General features: G+C 46.2%; 1 protein-coding gene across 2 annotated transcripts in view; it reads right to left on the bottom strand.

Annotated features, from left to right (window-relative positions):
• Nucleotides 1-321: 321 nt before the first annotated feature.
• The window catches only part of ndst3 (N-deacetylase/N-sulfotransferase (heparan glucosaminyl) 3), a 108,728-nt gene continuing 90,597 nt past the window's right edge, over nucleotides 322-18,452 (bottom strand). For both annotated transcript variants that reach the window (XM_077204571.1, XM_077204572.1), the window contains exons 13-14: nucleotides 9,107-9,209; nucleotides 322-1,358 (exon numbers count right to left, since the gene is read on the bottom strand). In XM_077204571.1, coding sequence (XP_077060686.1) covers nucleotides 1,239-1,358; nucleotides 9,107-9,209 — 223 coding nt within the window. In that variant the 3' untranslated portion in view covers nucleotides 322-1,238. The remainder of the gene's footprint in view (nucleotides 1,359-9,106; nucleotides 9,210-18,452) is intronic.

The raw sequence follows: 18,452 nt of genomic DNA, 5'->3' as shown, positions 1-18,452 counted from the left end.
CACTAGAGGGAGGTATCTTATTAAAAACAAGATAACTATAGCCTAGCACGAAAGGTTTTGTCATTAGAGACATAACAACAAACAAAAATGAATTGCCTAAGATGTCTCAGACAATTGTTTGCCCCTAGAGAATGTTTATTTGAAAGAGCACCTTTATGATTAAGAGTATTCCTAACCATGTGATGACATGTAGACACAGTCAAGTAATATATAAAAATATATCTAAAATAATAGATAAATAATATCTAATATATATATATATTTCATTTATGTTTTCCAGGTATAACATGCACAAATAGAGACAGAACTTTGCAAGGACTGTTTTACGGAAACATTAATCTCTCCAGTGTTTATTGAATATATATATATATAGTTATTTACATATTTCTCAAAGCACTTTCTCTCCATATTGAGGCAAATTGTTTTTAAAAATAAAAGTCACACTTCAAATTCATCAGCCAACCAGTTGCAGTCCAGTGGGCAGGGCTAAGGCTACCTGGCTACAGACATATGCCTAGACACACATGCACGTACACACTTACCCTCACACACACACACACACACACACACACACACACACACACACACACACACACACACACACACACACACACACACACACACACAAGACTGAAATGATATCCGCTCTTCAGGCCATTGTTTATAACAACAGTAACTGTGACATGGACTGAGACATTGACATCACAATGACATCACTCCATTGACCAGTTTAAAGCTGACGCAGCAAACTTGTCTGTGCTCTTTATTTTCCATATTGACTCTTAACATTTTGCATCTTCTCTTTGATTGCATGATAGATTGATTGACTGATATATTTGCAAGAGTGAGGATATGAACAGTGGTTGTGCAGTTCTAAATTTCTTGATGATGTATAAAATCTAAAGACATACCTTGGGGACAGTAAATATAAGAGAAAGTCTGTGGAGGTTTTCAGTTACACAGTCTTTATGCAGTCTCTGTTTGGCTGCATCTGAAGTTCAAGGGTCACAGTTACATCACCGTATCTCACTGACAAAATCTGACCTTTTGCAACAAAAATGTCATGTTGCCATGGACACATCATACTGCTTTGTTTGGATTTCCAGAGGCACCAATGATTGGTGAGTTGAATTTTTGACCTTTGCTTTGCAAGATTTCAGGTTGGTGGCATTGAGTACTGTTCAAGTATCTGGTTTCATTTGAGGGTTGAACCTTGAGGAGCGGTGGTTTGGTTAGGGCTACCTGACCTTCTGTAGTTCCTCTCGGAGCCAGGCTGGTAGCGGCTGACCCAGTCTGTGCAGCAGCTTAGATAATTCAATGTTCTGATCCCTGTAGAATCTGGAGAGAAACGCTCGTGACTAAAAAAAAGAAAAGACAAGAGTGAACAGAAAACAATTTTTTAGTGAGCAGAGCAGCTACAGACTTGGTTTAGAATATAGGTGTGAAACACATTTTCATTTTTCACATTTTCAGTACGGGTCTTATGGTTTGGCATCATACACTATAGCACCTTTCACACACAATCTTTACTGTTAAATTACTGCTAAATGACCGTTTAAAGATCATGTGTGAACAGGACCTTTTCCAAATTACCGGTAAATTGCACATATATGTTTTTCGCTTGTGTGTGCCATGTAATATTCATAAAAAAAGTAAGGTTGCTCCGCCTACTCAGACTGATGGCTGGTCCACCCAATCAAATAAGACACAAAGTATTTTTGTGAGAAAAGGAGAAAAAAAAAATCACACATAAGCTACATGACAATAATAATCGCTCAAAAACATGAATTTAGGCTATATTTTTTTGTTGAATATCAAATTTCAGAAATAAATAATTATTTTAGTGCAGAAAATTGTTTTAACCAATCAATGGGCTAGTAGTACTCTTTTAGCCAATCACAGATTGTTGTGGGGAGAGGAAGATGAGTTTACTTTCGCTACTAGTTTATTAAAAAAACAAAAACAAGAATAGAGCCTGAAACTACACTTGATGATGTCGACAGTACAAAAACGTCGAATGATTACCCACACAACGTCTTATCTCCCGTCCACCAGCAACTCCTCTCAACCCGTGCCCATCCTTCAGAAAAGCAACCTACCGGCTGATTTATCCACACTTGATGAACCACCTGCTTACTCAGTCCCATTTACATGAGTTTCCATGCACAAATAAATTCGGCAAGTCCAAATATTTGGCTGCCACTGGTACACAATTGAAGACCACCCTATTCAACAATACTCACTTAAAATTTCTGGCCTTTTTTCTTAATCAACATTTTATTATATATTTTATATGATAAATATAATATATGATATAATATATAAAATTTGATATGATGTTTTATTGCATTGATAGATAGCAATGTAGTTTTGTCAGGACCACTATCGTCAAATATGATTAGCAACTGCATACAGTTATGATTGGGGGTATGGTTCTGTTCTGGGTAAGAACTCCCTGTGCATCCATGCAGCCAAGCATGGATAAGAGCAGGGAGAGCAGCAATAACCCCCCTTAAGGTAAACAGAACAGAACCAACATGAATGTATTTCAGATATAATTAATTCAAGATTTTAAAGTACTACATAATACGAGAATTTATTCTGATTAAAGGGGAATCAAGAGTCCAATCCTGACTGACGGGACGAGGAGCTGGGGATGGACAAGGGTAATTTGCTCCTGAGAAACACGATAGCTGTTGATAATACTGAAGGAGCTTATATACTGTATGTATACAGTGATAGGCGTCGTATTCCTATAGGTAGACGTGGATCAGCTGAGAGTCAGCTGATGCGAGCTTGACTAACGTGACCTGCCAGAACTGACACTACGCTTAATCTTTCTAACAGTAGTGTGAGTTCATAATACTTAACTTAACATAATGTAAACTTTTGTTACTTCATTTATTTAAAAACATTAATGTTTCCAACAGGGCCGTCCCAAGATCGGGGCATGGCCCCATTTCCATGTGTAAATTGGTGCAACAAACTGCACCATCTATGCAGAGGAGAACCAGTACAATGTTCTTCCGCAAGACAGATTCAGTTTAATTTTTTAACCAAAAGAAGCCCATAAGTTACATACAGTAGCTTTAATTTGAAACTCAAGAGTTTTCCCTGCAGCAACATTTCCAAAGGATTGCCACATATGCATCAAACAGACAGAATGGAGTCATTCTGACTAAAATATACATTATTTTGCTTCAAATATCTGTTCAGTAAACCAGTTTAATAAAAAAGAAAAAGCAGAATTTTGTTTTGTTTCCCCCACTGCTGTACAGAAACGTACCGAACCATGACTTCAAAACCAAAGTACATACCGTAACTTAATTGTTATGTACAGTTACACCCCTAATAATATGTACAATATGTTCTTAAAGAGATCACAAAATTAAAATAGTCGTTATTTACTCCTCATTCCAAACCTTTGACTTTTGTACTTCTGTGAAACACAAAGAAAGATGTTTTGAGAAGTTTTGTCCATACAATTAAAGTCAATGGAGTCCAGTGTTGTTTTGGACTCTACTGACTTTCACTGTAAGGGAAAAAAACAGTCGAAACATTCTTCAAAATATCTCCTTTTGTGTTCTGCAGAAGACAGAAAGTTGTACAGGTTTGGAATGAGATGAGGTGGGTGAATGTAAGTTCCCTATCAGGGAACTCGAGCTGCGTGACAACGCTTTGGGAACGCCTCTGCGTGAGTGCGTCACGAAGCACGTATGAAATCAGTCCAATGGCGAGACGGAACGTCATAGGCGGGTGACGTCATCGACCAGGAAACTATATAAGCACCCCAAAACACAATTGCGTCAGCTTCTGAGTCTTCAGCAAGCGCTCTGTGTGTGAATATATCAGTCTGTGTCTCAAAGTGTTTTTGTCTGTCCTTAGAAATTGCTAGGCTGGAGTTTTTCACATATAAAAAAACTATAAAGAGATGATACATATATATATATATATAATATGGCGAGCGAACAGCAGTTCAGAAAGTGTGTTCATCCCTGCCCACGTTATATCACTGGTGGGGACACTCACGATCTGTGTGTTGTTTGTATGGGAGTGCAGCATACCCAGTCAGCTCTCGAGGGAGCTGGTTGCGAGCATTGTGAGCGTATGTCAATGAAAACGCTCCGCTCCCGCCGAGCCCTCTTCGAGGAGAGTCGTTCGGTGTGCGCTCCCCGCGGTTCGGGTACTGCTGCTGCCGAGGCACAGCGGAGGCTTCAATCGTGGGGATCGCAAATGGATCTATCAGGGGGATTGAGACGGGCTCTGCCTTATCTCAGCCTTTACCTGGTAGATCCAGTGCCTCAGATCCGGGTGTGGAAGCACGCGCTGCGGTTTCTTCCCCCCAGGCTGAGGCACCATCAATTCAATTATCCAGTTCTGAGGATCTGGATGTTGAAAGTATTGATACAGCACAGACTGGGGACTCGTCACTTCAGTCTCCTGCTAGTGAGGAGCTTATGGAGGTGCTCACTCGTGCTGTAGAAAAATTATCGTGCTGCACCTCCACGCCGGTGTCTTCCATTCTTTCCTGACCTCCACACCGAGGTGTCGAGGTCATGGAAAAGACCAGTGTCATCCAGAATATTTAGCCAGCAAACATCTGTTTATTCAAATATTTCTGGGGCTAAGAATTATGGTTATGGGGCGATGCCTAAGGCTGAAGAAACGCTAGCGAGCCATCTATCTCCAGATACGGCATCGTCATTTAAGACATTGCCCACAAAGCCATTAAGAAATACCTCGGCTTTGGTGGGCAAAGCTTACTCGGCGGCAGGTCAAGCGGCAGCGTGCTTACATACTATGTCGATATTACAAACATATCAAGCAGACCTATTAAAAGATATGAGTGAGGGGGATGAAATTAGTGCTGACATAATACGAGAATTACGTCAGGCAGCAGATCTATCTCTCCGTGCCACCAAGGAGACGGCCAAATCAGTGGGCCGTTCTATGGCAGCCATGGTGGCAACGGAGAGACACTTATGGTTGAATTTATCCAACATGAAAGAAAAAGAAAAATCTTTTCTCCTGGACGCCCCGCTTTCAACTGCTGGCCTCTTCGGTGACTCAGTGAATTCGGTCATCGAGAGGTTTCAGGAAGAGAAAAAGCAGGCGGCGGCGCTCCAGAAATTTCTCCCCCTCCGTGTTCATGTCCGTCGAATAGCTCCTCAGACCGGGCGCAACAGAAAAGGAGTGTTGCGTCTCGTGCAGGGGTCTTTCAGGGGCAAGGCCGATCTGAGGACGGTTATTGTCGCCAGGAAGGCTTCGTCGAAGAAGAAGCCCTGACGCCAGAAACGTCAGGGTACTGAGGGTGGTCCCCACCAAGAGAGAAAGGTGTTCGCTGCAGTACACAGCGCCCGTTCTCTCTCGGTGCCCTCAGGGGCCCGTTCTGCAAACCCCCCCTGCGTGCCGGGGCGTAGACGGTCCCAGCGAGCGCTTTTCCGAGGGACGCTCGCCCGCTCTGAGCAGCGGTTTAGAGTGGTCAGACCAGTTGTTCCCTGCCGGTGCGCCGTTACAGGTCACTGTGTCTGCCACTCAAAATATTCCTGAGGCCAGTCTCGAGAGACTGGTACCCTTAGTAGAATTTTTGGCAGAGTGGAAAAGCCTTCCAAATGTATCTCATTGGGTCCTGCAGACTATCGAGAAGGGGTATGCGATTCAGTTCAGATCACGCCCGCTTCGCTTCAGAGGGGTTCTGCCCACAGTGGTGGGCCCCGAGCAGGCTCTGGTTATGGAACAGGAGGTGAAAACTCTCCTGCTGAAGGAGGCTATAGAACGAGTTCTTCCTCCCAGCAGAGAGTTGGGTTATTAAAGCCGATATTTCATCGTTCCAAAGAAGGATGGGGGGTTGCGTCCAATTTTAGATCTGTGCCTGTTAAATCGCTCAGTAGGGAAGCTCAAATTCAAAATGCTTACTCTCAAGCAGATTGTGTCACAGATCAGGTCCGAGGACTGGTTAGTCACGATAGATCTAAAGGACGCGTACTTCCACATTTCCATCCTTCCACAACACAGGAAGTTCCTGAGGTTCGCTTTCGGGGGCGAAGCGTACCAGTATCGGGTTCTTCCGTTCGGCCTAGCACTGTCTCCCCGAACTTTCACGAAATGTATGGATGCAGCTCTGGCTCCGCTGCGACTCCAGGGCATCCGCATTTTAAACTATATCGACGATTGGTTGATTCTGGCTCAATCGGAGCATCAGGCGATTCGGCATCGAGATGTCGTTCTCGCCCATATCAAAAAGTTGGGGTTGAGGCTCAACATTTTCTCCAGTACAGAGGACCACTTTTCTGGGCGTGGTTTGAGATTCGACGACGATGCAGGCACGTCTGTCTCCTGCTCGTATAGCTTTGATTCTCTTAGCCGTCAAACAGGCAAATTTAGGCCAGTCACTCACTGTAAAAGAATATCAGAGGATTCTGGGTCTGATGGCAGCAGCGTCCAACGTTATACCTTGCGGCCTGCTGTACATGAGACCACTGCAGTGGTGGCTCAGGACCGAGGGGAAACCCACTCCGCAAGATCAGGGTCACGCGACGGTGTCTCCGTGCTCTGGCTATGTGGAAAGAACCTTGGTTCCTAGGTCCTGTGTTGGGGGCTCCGTGTCGTCGTGTAACACTAACGACGGACGCCTCTCTCACAGGCTGGGGGGCGATCATGAGTGGTCGCTTGGCCCAGGGTATGTGGCAGTACCATCATCTTCATTGGCACATAAATTGTCTAGAAATGATGGCGGTGTTTCAGGCTCTGAAACACTTCCTCCCAGACCTGAGAGGTCACCATGTTCTTGTCCGGTCAGACAACACATCGGTGGTCTCTTATATAAACCATCAGGGGGGTCTGGGTTCGCGCCCGTTATACAAGCTGGCTCGCCAGATCCTTCTATGGTCCCAGGGGAAGCTTCTCTCACTGAGGGCGATTTATATCCCGGGGTATTTGAATCAGGGGGCAGACATCCTGTCGAGGCAGGGGCTGAGGCCCGGGGAGAGGAGACTCCACCCCGAGGTGGTGGAGCTCCTATGGAAACATTTCGGTCGTGCCGAGGTAGACCTATTTGCATCCAGGGAAACATCACACTGCCAACTGTGGTTTTCCCTAAGTCCTCCAGCCCCTCTGGGGTTGGACGCGATGGTACAGGAGTGGCCGAGGTCACGCCTGTACGCATTTCCCCCGATTGCTCTGCTCCCAGGAGTTCTGGAGAGGGTTCGCTGGGACAGGGTCAGTCTTCTGTTGGAAGCCCCCTACTGGCCGGCCCGAGTTTGGTTTGCGGACCTAATTTCTCTCCTCGACAGCTCTCCTCTGGAGATTCCGATGAGGAGGGACCTTCTCTCTCAGGCGAGCGGGTCGATACTTCACCCCCGCCCAGATCTATGGAGGTTGTGGGCTGGGCCCCCTCAGAGGCCAAGCTCATACTCTCATCTCATAGAATCTGGTCTCTCGACTGAGGTCGTGGAGACCATCCTCCACTCCAGAGCTCCGGCCACTAGGAAATTATATGCCTTGAGGTGGAAAATGTTCACCTCTTGGTGTGGAGAACACCAGCTGGACCCAGTTAACTGCCCGGTGGGTGCAGTGCTGGAATTCCTTCAGGTGCGTTTCTCCACAGGGTTATCCCACTCCACACTGAAGGTGTATGTGGCGGCCTTATCTGCTTACCACGTCCCTTTGAGTGGTGCTTCTCTCGGGAGACACCCACTTGTAACCCGTTTCCTTCGTGGCATTCTGAGGCTGAGGCCAGCAGTTCGCACGAGGGTGCCGACCTGGGACCTGGCGGTTGTTCTAGAAGGTCTCTCTCTAGCACCGTTCGAGCCCATTGAAGAAGTTTCGGAGAAATTCCTCACTCTTAAAACTATCTTTCTTCTGGCTATATCTTCATTAAAAATAATAGGAAATATCTAAGCTCTGTCGGTCTCTCCCTCGTGCTTGGAATTTGCACCAGGCATGGTGAAGGCTTTCCTCCTCCCTAGGCCGGGATACGTTCCCAAAGTACCAACCAATGTGGTCAGGCCTATTGTACTGCAGGCTTTCTGTCCTCCTCCATTTCTGACGTCGGACCAAGAGAAACTAATCTGCTTTGCCCTGTTAGGGCCCTAGATGCGTACGTCCACAGAGCTGCCCTGTGGAGAAAGAGTGAACAGCTATTCGTTTGCTTTGGAAGGGCTGTCCAGTATCTAAGCAGAGGTTGAGCAAGTGGGTGGTCGAGGCCATCTCACTTGCCTATGAGTCTGCCGGTCAGCCTTCTCCTTTGGCTGTCCGGGCTCATTCAACCAGGAGTATGGCTGCCTCTAAGGCTATCCTGTCAGGAGTATCAATCCAGGATGTTTGTGATGTGGCAGGCTGGTCCTCACCGCACACATTCGTGAAGTTTTATCATCTCGACTTCAGCTCCACTCCAGGGGCGCAGGTGCTTTCGTCCGAATGTGCGCTCTGACTTCACACGACGGACACTTGCTCGTATGGCGACGTTGGTATTAGCATTCCCAAAGCGTTGTCACGCAGCTCGAGTTCCCTGATAGAGAACGTCTCTGGTTACGTATGTAACCCTAGTTCCCTGAAGGGAACGAGACGCTGCGTGTCTATGCCATACTCCCAGCATGCCTGTGAGCACTTGCTTCAGTCTTATCAGAAGCTGACGCGCTTGTGTTTTGGGGTGCTTATATAGTTTCCTGGTCGATGACGTCACCCGCCTATGACGTTCCGTCTCGCCATTGGACTGATTTCATACGTGCTTCATGACACACTCACGCAGGGGCGTTCCCAAAGCGTTGTCACGCAGCGTCTAACCATAGACGTTTTGTAACTCTGTGTGTGTGTGTGTGTGTGTGTGTGTGTGTGTGTGTGTGTGTGTGTGTGTGTGTGTGTGTGTGAGAGTGAAAATTGTTCTGTTGGTTTCAGTTATTTAGTACATGCGCTTCAGACATGTTAGCTATTGCAAAATTGAATGGAGGTCAGAGAGAGTTCTTCTCTCTCTCTCTCTCTCTCTCTCTCTCTCTCTCTCTCTCTATGACCCATATTACTCAACGATAGCATGCCTCTATAATGCAGCTCTAATCATAAAAAATTAAAGGCTCCATTTTGCTCAGAGTTTACTGTTGTTAGGTGGTACCTCAGAGTCCATGGGTGGGTACTTGCGGCCTTTGCTCTTCCCCAAACACTTAGTCCTGCCTCCTTCCAACAGCTGACACCAAAAGCCCTTCTGAGGATCAAACCTGTCAACAGTTAGAGAACTCTTTACAATCTTAGAGACTTCTTTCCTCAAAAAAACATATTTTTAATTTGCATATTCATTGAAATATATACAGTGCATATTGGTGTTATTTCTTTCTAACACTCAGCAATGGAGCAAATCTGGAAAACTCCAGAATGTGTGTCCCCTCACACACAAACAGCGGTCTGACTGACACATGTCTGCTGTAACCGACATGGTCTGGTTTAATAAGCATTCAGAAACACATCAGCAATCTCTAACAGCTCTCAGCAAAATGCGATATAAAATATGTGTGTGTATTGGTTCTTTGGCAAAGCAGTAAGCAGAGTGTTACTTTAAAACATGAACTGCATATTACACTTGGCGCAATGTATTTTTGTTTCACTCTCTCACTCTTCGCCTGTCTTTCTCTCTCTCTTTTTTTGATCTCACTTACTCATTTTCCTTTTTTGTTGCTCAGAAATGTGCTCAGATATTCTTTGTTTAGTTTCAGTCCCAGAAAATACAAAGAGAATAAAGAAAATATAAGTCTTTTTCTCCCAACTTTGGGCACTTTTATATCCCCAGGGATTAATGTATTTTAAAACTAAGAGATTTTTTTCACTTTATGAAACTTTTTACCATGCTCTATTTTTTAGCAAGTTAAAAGCATGGTATTTAAATACCTACATAAAATCATCTGTAATTTTGTCAAATTATGCAATCAGAGCTGATTTGGGAGAGTATGCATTATTCAGTAAATGTAGATTCTTTATGGATAATTTATTTAAAAATAACCAGACAAACATCATTTGGATTCTTTGTGTGATGGAATTAACAATCAGCAGTGGAGGACTGCAGGCCAGTGGCTAAAATATTTTTACACATTAATCATTACATAAACAAAGTATTGGGAACATTGGGGTCTCATTCACTAAGCATGTGTGTATGCACAAATTTGTGCGTGAAATCTGCAAATGAATGTTTTTCAAGAACAAATCATGATGCACCAAAAATGTGCGTACTAAAATTTATTCTAAATGTGTGAAAAAATTTAGGAACAACTGATATGATATGCACAAAATAGCACTTTCTCTGTGTTGCCTTATAATCGTGTTAAGAAGTCCTATTTCATCTTAACACAACTATAATTATATTATATTATTATTTTATAAAAAATGTATGAATAAAGGTGTTTATGGTGTTTGAACAGGTTTTAGAATGACACAACTGGCATTGCTCTCTCAAGGATCTGGCGATAGCGCGTCTGCAAAACCCTTATATGGAGATGGTTTGGGCGTGTTTTATGCAAATAACTAACCATGTGTCGCTAATTTAAAATAGCCAACTATAAATTCACTAACATTAGAACGAGATTAAGAAAAAAAATAATCATTTGGTTAAACGCGTGTTGTGAATTATGCAGATATTTTTCGTGAGAAGTTCTCCTGTGTGTACAACTACGTAATAATCCACACAATTATTAGAGAATGAGACCCATTGTTTGTTTCCCATGCATTTTGATATGCAAAACTGTGCAAATGTTATTTAATTGTGTGTATTTATGATAAATAAAATTTTCACTTTTACACCCCCCCCCCCCCAAAAAAAGTTTAAAATATTAATTTCCATCAAAGAATGTTATGAAACACAATACATATCATGAGATGTGGTGGAGATTCATTAGGTCTGTAATGCTTGTACATTAACTGTTGGACATTCTTAGTGGACAAATTAAACCAGTGAGTGTGAAAATGTGAGTATGTTTTAAGAGAGTTTATTTAAAAATTCAAGGCCAAAAGTAACCAAAAAACACCCATAAAAGAGATGAAAGCAACAGAGAGGCAGAGGGGGTGATATATGACATATGAGACGAATGGAAAGCAGAGGGTGATTGTTGAAAGACAGAGACTGAAACAAAATATGAAATGAGATAGCAAAGCCACAGAAAGAAGTGATAGTAAATGAAAGTGACAGAAAACAAGAAAAAGTAGAGCAGGCATGATGAGAGAGAGAATGAAAGGAGATGTGTGGAGAGATGAAGTGAGAGAGACTCAAACACAGGGAGGTTATTAATAAAAGCCAAAGATTGATGGAGCTGTCTGTGGTAGAGAACACATGCAGAGATTCACAGAGCATTTAACACACACACACACACACACACACACACACACACACACACACACACACACACACACACACACACACACACACACACACACACACACACACACACACACACACACACACACGAGAGAGAGAGAGAGAGAGAGAGAGAGAGAGAGAGAGAGAGAGAGAGAGAGAGAGAGAGAGAATGAAAAGGTCTACACATGACTCAGGTAATAGTTTAATCTTTCGGCCTCTTATATAGCAATGGTATTGATAATACAATTGATCACAATGTGTAATCACAAGCAGCGACTATTTTTCTTTCTTTTTTTCATTCTTTCTTTCATCTTATTGGTTCAGGACACACTAACAAATATTCTTCAAGACAATTATGGTAATCATTACTTAAAAGGAAAGGCTTTTTATTTAGGGACTTCTGACATATTTTTCTCTTCCAAAGTTGAGATGAGTTAATGGAATTTCATTAAACATGTTGAAATACAATATGATTTATTCACATGGTTCAAAATTAACATTTTACCTCACTTGCTAATGGTGGGTGGAGAAAGAAAATGTATCTGCCACAAACATTTCTCACTGGTCAGGTATTTCTTTTTTTAAAGATTTATTTTGTTCTACCTGCATGTTCTACCTTTTTTATAACCATGTATTTCACAAAAAAAAAAAAAAAATTATATATATATATATACACACAGTATATACACAGTATATATATACAGTATATTTGCCTTCATTTCCCTCTGTTTTATAGATTTTATAAATCATTTAAATATAGGGCAGTCGTGGCCTAATGGTTAAAGAGCCAGACTTGTAACCCAAAGGTCACGGGTTTGATTCTCAGTACTGGCACAAAACAACTGAGGTGCCACAGTAAATGAGTGTATCCACGGCTTGTAGTGTGTGTTCACAGCAAGAGTTGGATCTGGCTTGAATTATGAAATATTATTCATGAGAAGGTGTGGTCTCATCCTCTGACAAGTGCTTTTTCAGTCATTTAGAAGGATTGTTTGACAATGAATAACACTTTTACAAATTGTTGCATTGTGCCATACACACCATTCCCTCCTCTCCTCACTTACTCCTATTATGTTTTCAGAATTGTGAGAATGTACATGACACTTTAAGAGCAATTTAACACAGAGAAAGTGTCAGATGCCTAATGAGCTGTTTTTAATTGGAGAGGCCAGATGAAGTTAATCCTCTTCCTCTCATGCGGTGCTAATACAGCCAAATTATCACAATTAATCTCATTCAGACTCTGTATAGATTATACAGGCATCAACTGCTGAGAACACGGATCTGTCAACTCATTTTATCAGCTGATTCTCAAACACATGGGACTAGGGACAGCATGGATGGCAGGCTTACTCCTGTATCGTATCTCTGGATGAGCCTGTGTCCATCTGTGTGCGTACAGTAAGTATGTGTATGGTCTCGTTTGCATATCCAAGTGGGGACCAAATGTTCCCAGAGAGATAATAAAACAAACTACATTGTCTGGACCTACATCACACAGCTGCATAAAGTAATAGTTTATTTGTAATGATCGCAATTTATTCAATAGGTTTTGTACTTAACAATCAAAAAACAACAACAATGCAAATTAATTTATTCAATTGGACATTATTACCGTTTCATTAATGCTTAGTGTTCAACAAATTCAACAAGCGTAATATTAACAATGAGTGAACCATTGTCATTGATTGAAATCAATGTGTGATTTCCACCAGTGGAGGTCTGCAGGCCAGTTGCTAAAATATCTTTACACATTTAAGATTACATCCATAAAGTGTGGGGAAATTTAGTTTATCCTTAAATTATTAGAGATTAACATTTTCACATTTGCATTTCCTGTGCATTATATATGTTACGATCCCAGATTCTGCAACCTCCCTTGTTAGCCAACCAAGACCGCTTTCACCCGAGTTCTAATTTTCTCCGTTGCACTACATTCCCCAGAAGCCCTCTAATCACACTCAGCTGCAACTCCTAATGACTCTCATCACCTCGCCCAGCTGCAGTCTATCACCCAGACTATTTAACCGCACCTCGAACGGCTCTCAGTGCGAAGTTTTGTTTTTCGTTTGTGAACATTTCTGAGCATTATAAACCCCGGATAGCCTGACTGATTACTGACCTATTTTTGCCCCTGTCTTCTGCCTGTTTTCTGCCAGCCTCGACCCTCTGCCTGGAGTTCCGACCTTGCCTGTTATCTGCCTGCCCCGATCCACTGCCTGGTATCTGACTACGATTTAGCCCTGCCTGTTCACTGTGTTTGCTCTGGTTTACCTCTGTTTATTTCTGATTGTTTTCTAATAAACCTTCGCTGCAAATGGATCTATCTCAGACTGGTGACTCACAACAGAAAACTTCGCCACAACCAGATCCAGCAGCGATGTCAACCTTGTCAGCTGCCTACTCAGCCCAAGCGGATCAGATTGCAGCTCACCATCACCAGCTGAGTCATCTCACCTCACTGATGGATGAATTAGTCAAGGCTGTGCGCGGACTCCAAGCCTCATCAGCTGAACAACCGTCCCCACAAGCCGTTGCTGCCGTTGTCAACCCTGCACCAGCCCCGCCCACTGCTACTGCACGTCTCGCACTCCCGGAGAAGTTCGACGGGGATCCCGATAAGTGCAGGGGCTTTATTCTTCAGTGCTCATTGTTTATCGAACAACAACCGGCCCTGTACTCGACAGACACGGGGAAGATTGCATTCGTGTGTTCTTTGCTGACGGGAAAGGCCTTGGAGTGGATAACTGCAGTTTGGAGACCCGATGGTTCAGCTTTTCCTTCTTTCTCTGTGTTTCTTCAACGCTTCAGGGAGGTCTTTGAGCATTCCAGGGAGGGAAAGAGTGCTGGTGAGCGCTTGCTGGAGCTCACGCAGGGAAAATCTACTGCTGCTGAGTATGCTCTCGCGCTACGTACCCTGGCCGCACAGACCGCCTGGAGTGATGACACACTCAAGACTATTTTCCGCCGAGGTCTGAACCACGATCTTCAATCTGAGTTAGCCTGCCGTGACGAGGGCAGGGACCTCGACCAGTTTATCAACCTAACCATCCAGATTGACAATCTCATGAGAGCTCGCCGTGCTGGTCATCGCGCCGTCCCCGCTGCTCGAACCGTTCAGACCACCCGGGCCTCGACTCCCGCTCGCCCCGACGAACCGGAACCCATGCAGGTTAATGCCTACCATTTGTCTACAGAGGAAAGAGAGCGTCGGTTCCGGCTCCATCTGTGCCTGTACTGCGGCGAGGCTGGCCATCTGCGCAACTCCTGCCCATCTAGACCCCGTCCGACCGCCTCACGCCCGGTGAGTTCAGGCCTAGAGACCTCAAACCTCACCATGTCTGTGTTCGTGCCTGTGGTCATAACGACAGACGGCAAGCGGATACCTGCCAGAGCTCTGGTGGACTCTGGCGCCGCTGGCAACTTTCTTTCAACTGACTTTGCCCGTTTGCACCACATTCCTCTAACCCAGTGCTCTTCTCCCCTTGCAGTCGAAGCCATCGACGGAAGGCCATTAGGCACCGGACGTATCACACACCACACCCAGGAACTCCAGCTCCAGACAGGCGCCCTTCACACCGAAGCTATTCAATTCTACATTTTCCACGGTCCACGCACTCCAGTAATCCTCGGCCTGCCCTGGCTCCGCAAGCATAATCCCCAGATTCACTGGAGAACAAACCAGATCACCCGCTGGGATGCGTCCTGTCACTCCAAGTGCCTTACTCCTGTTACTCCGTCCACCATCCAGGTCATCGCCGTGCCCGCGGAGGGGGCAAAACTGAGCGGTCTTCCCTTTGAATACCATGATCTGGCGGAGGCCTTTAGCAAAGCTGGCGCCTCTCTGCTCCCTCCTCACCGCGACGGCGATTGTGCCATCAATCTTTTACCCGGTTCGGTACCACCCAAGGGCCGTATCTTCCCTCTCTCCCAACCAGAGTCCGAAGCAATGAAGAAGTATATTGAGGAGGAGCTTGCTAAAGGTTTCATTCGCCCTTCCACCTCTCCGGCATCTGCTGGCTTCTTCTTTGTTCAGAAGAAGGACGGAGGCCTCCGACCCTGTATCGATTACCGGGCCCTGAATGATATCACTGTGAAGTTCCGCTATCCGCTCCCTCTGGTACCTGCCGCCCTGGAACTCCTTCGTACCGCAAAGTACTTCACCAAGCTTGACCTGCGCTGCGCCTACAACCTTATCCGCATCAGGGAGGGGGACGAGTGGAAGACGGCCTTCTCCACCAACACGGGGCACTACGAATATCTGGTTATGCCGTTTGGCCTGGCGAACAGTCCTTCCGTTTTCCAATCTTTCATCAATAACATCTTCAGAGACATGCTCCACCGTACTGTCATAGTGTACATCGACGACATCCTGATTTACTCCGACACCCTCTCGGACCATGTTCAGCACGTTCGGGCCGTGCTCCAAAGACTCCTCCAACACCACCTATACGCCAAGCTGGAGAAGTGTGAGTTCCACCAAACCTCCATTTCGTTCTTGGGGTATATCATCAGCCCAGATGGGGTTGCTATGGATGAGAGTAAGGTCAAAGCGGTCCGTGACTGGCCCCGCCCCACGACCCTGAAGGAGCTGCAGCGCTTCCTTGGGTTTGCTAACTTTTATCGACGGTTCATAAGGAATTTCAGTGCTGTGGCTAACCCTCTCACCTCCCTTGTCAAGAAGGGAACCCATCGTCTCCCGTGGAACGACTCGGCCACCCAGGCCTTCAACTTACTCAAGCAACGTTTCACCACTGCGCCTATCCTGCACCATCCTGACCCCGGGCTACCATTCGTAGTGGAGGTGGACGCCTCTAACACCGCCCTGGGGGCCATCCTCTCCCAACGTCAAGGTTCGCCCCCCAAGCTGTATCCCTGCGCTTTCTACTCCCGTAAACTGAATACCGCTGAGAAGAATTATGATCTGGGTGACTGGGAGCTCCTTGCTATGAAGGCCGCTTTCGAGGAGTGGAGGCACTGGCTCGAGGGCGCCCTCCATCCCTTCGTAGTACTCACCGACCATAAGAACCTGGAGTATCTGCGTACTGCGAAGAGGCTAAACCCCAGGCAGGCCCGTTGGGCACTCTTCTTTACCCGGTTTCAGTTCACCGTCACTTACCGCCCAGGCTCCAAAAATGCAAAGGCCGACGCCCTGTCACGTCAGGACGATCATGAACTCACGCCTCAAGACCCCACGACTGTGTTGGCGCCCCACCTCGTTGTCTCCCCCATTCAGTGGGACATCAACACAGAGATTGAACAGGTCAACTCCCACACAGATGTCCCACCAGGCTGTCCACCTGATCGTGTCTTTGTCCCCGAGACTTTTCGGAACCAAGTCTTGGAACTTGTTCACGCCCATCCAAGTTCAGGACATCCAGGAATCACGGCCACCATCCAGCTTCTCCAAAACCGATACTGGTGGCCCTCCCTAGCCGCTGAGGCCACAGCCCACGTCCAACACTGCCGGGTCTGCAACACCCAGAAGTCTTCGCGCCAACTACCTGCCGGCCTCCTCCACCCACTTCCTGTTCCGCAACGTCCATGGTCACACATAGCCATCGACTTCATTACTGATCTTCCAGTTTCTGAGGGGCACACCACCATCCTCACCGTCATTGACCGTTTCTCCAAGGCCTGTCGTCTAATTCCACTCGCTAAGCTTCCCACAGCTCTGCAGACCGCCGAACACCTCTGCAACCAGGTATTCCGGTTTTATGGCTTACCTGAAGATATTGTTTCCGACCGAGGACCCCAGTTCACCTCACAGGTTTGGTCTGCCTTCTTCAGGACCCTTCAGGTTAATGTCAGCCTCACTTCAGGATATCACCCGCAATCCAACGGTCAGGCTGAACGCCTGAATCAGGAAGTGATCCGTTTTCTGCGCTCCTACTGCCACCAGCGCCAGGAAGATTGGAGTCGTTACCTGTTCTGGGCCGAGTACGCCCAGAACTCCATTCGAAAGCACTCCACCGGTCTGACTCCCTTTCAGTGCGTCCTAGGCTTCCAGCCACCTCTCTTCCCATGGTCAGGCGAACCCACTGATGTCCCCGCTGTGAACGACTGGCTTCAGCGCAGCGAGGAGACCTGGAACCAGGCCCACACCCACCTTCAACGAGCGGTCCACCGTCAGAGAGTTCAGGCTAACCGCCGTCGTCGGCCAGGGCCAGAGTATCAACCGGGCCAGTGGGTCTGGCTGTCAACCCGAGACTTACGTCTTCGGCTCCCCAGCAAGAAGCTCAGCCCTAGATTCGTAGGCCCATTCAGAATCACTCAGCAGATCACTCCTGTCTCCTACCGTCTAGATCTGCCCAGACAGTACCGTATCGCCTCAACCTTCCATGTCTCACTTCTCAAGCCTGCCGATGGTCCTAACGAGGGCGAGGAGGGAAGTTCCCATGACCAGACTCCTCAGCCCATTCTAGTGGAAGGCGAGGAGGTCTATCAGGTTCAAGAACTCGTGGACTCCAGACGTCGGGGCAGGTCCTTGCAGTACCTCGTGCATTGGGAGGGTTATGGTCCTGAGGAACGCTCATGGGTTGAGGCTTCGGACATCCTGGATCCCAATCTGATCACGGACTTCCACCTGGCCCATCCCACCAAACCGGCCCCTCGACCTCGTGGAAGACCTCGACGCCATCGGGCTCCTCGCGCCGGGAGTCGCTCGCAGGGAGGGGGCTCTGTTACGATCCCAGATTCTGCAACCTCCCTTGTTAGCCAACCAAGACCGCTTTCACCCGAGTTCTAATTTTCTCCGTTGCACTACATTCCCCAGAAGCCCTCTAATCACACTCAGCTGCAACTCCTAATGACTCTCATCACCTCGCCCAGCTGCAGTCTATCACCCAGACTATTTAACCGCACCTCGAACGGCTCTCAGTGCGAAGTTTTGTTTTTCGTTTGTGAACATTTCTGAGCATTATAAACCCCGGATAGCCTGACTGATTACTGACCTATTTTTGCCCCTGTCTTCTGCCTGTTTTCTGCCAGCCTCGACCCTCTGCCTGGAGTTCCGACCTTGCCTGTTATCTGCCTGCCCCGATCCACTGCCTGGTATCTGACTACGATTTAGCCCTGCCTGTTCACTGTGTTTGCTCTGGTTTACCTCTGTTTATTTCTG

Source organism: Siphateles boraxobius, unplaced genomic scaffold (genome assembly GCF_051911475.1).
Source record: "Siphateles boraxobius isolate OS27281-9 unplaced genomic scaffold, OSU_SipBor_1 119, whole genome shotgun sequence".
Classification (NCBI taxonomy): domain Eukaryota; kingdom Metazoa; phylum Chordata; class Actinopteri; order Cypriniformes; family Leuciscidae; genus Siphateles; species Siphateles boraxobius.
Note: the sequence above shows the minus strand (reverse complement) of the source record. Positions and strands in the feature narration are given on the sequence as shown.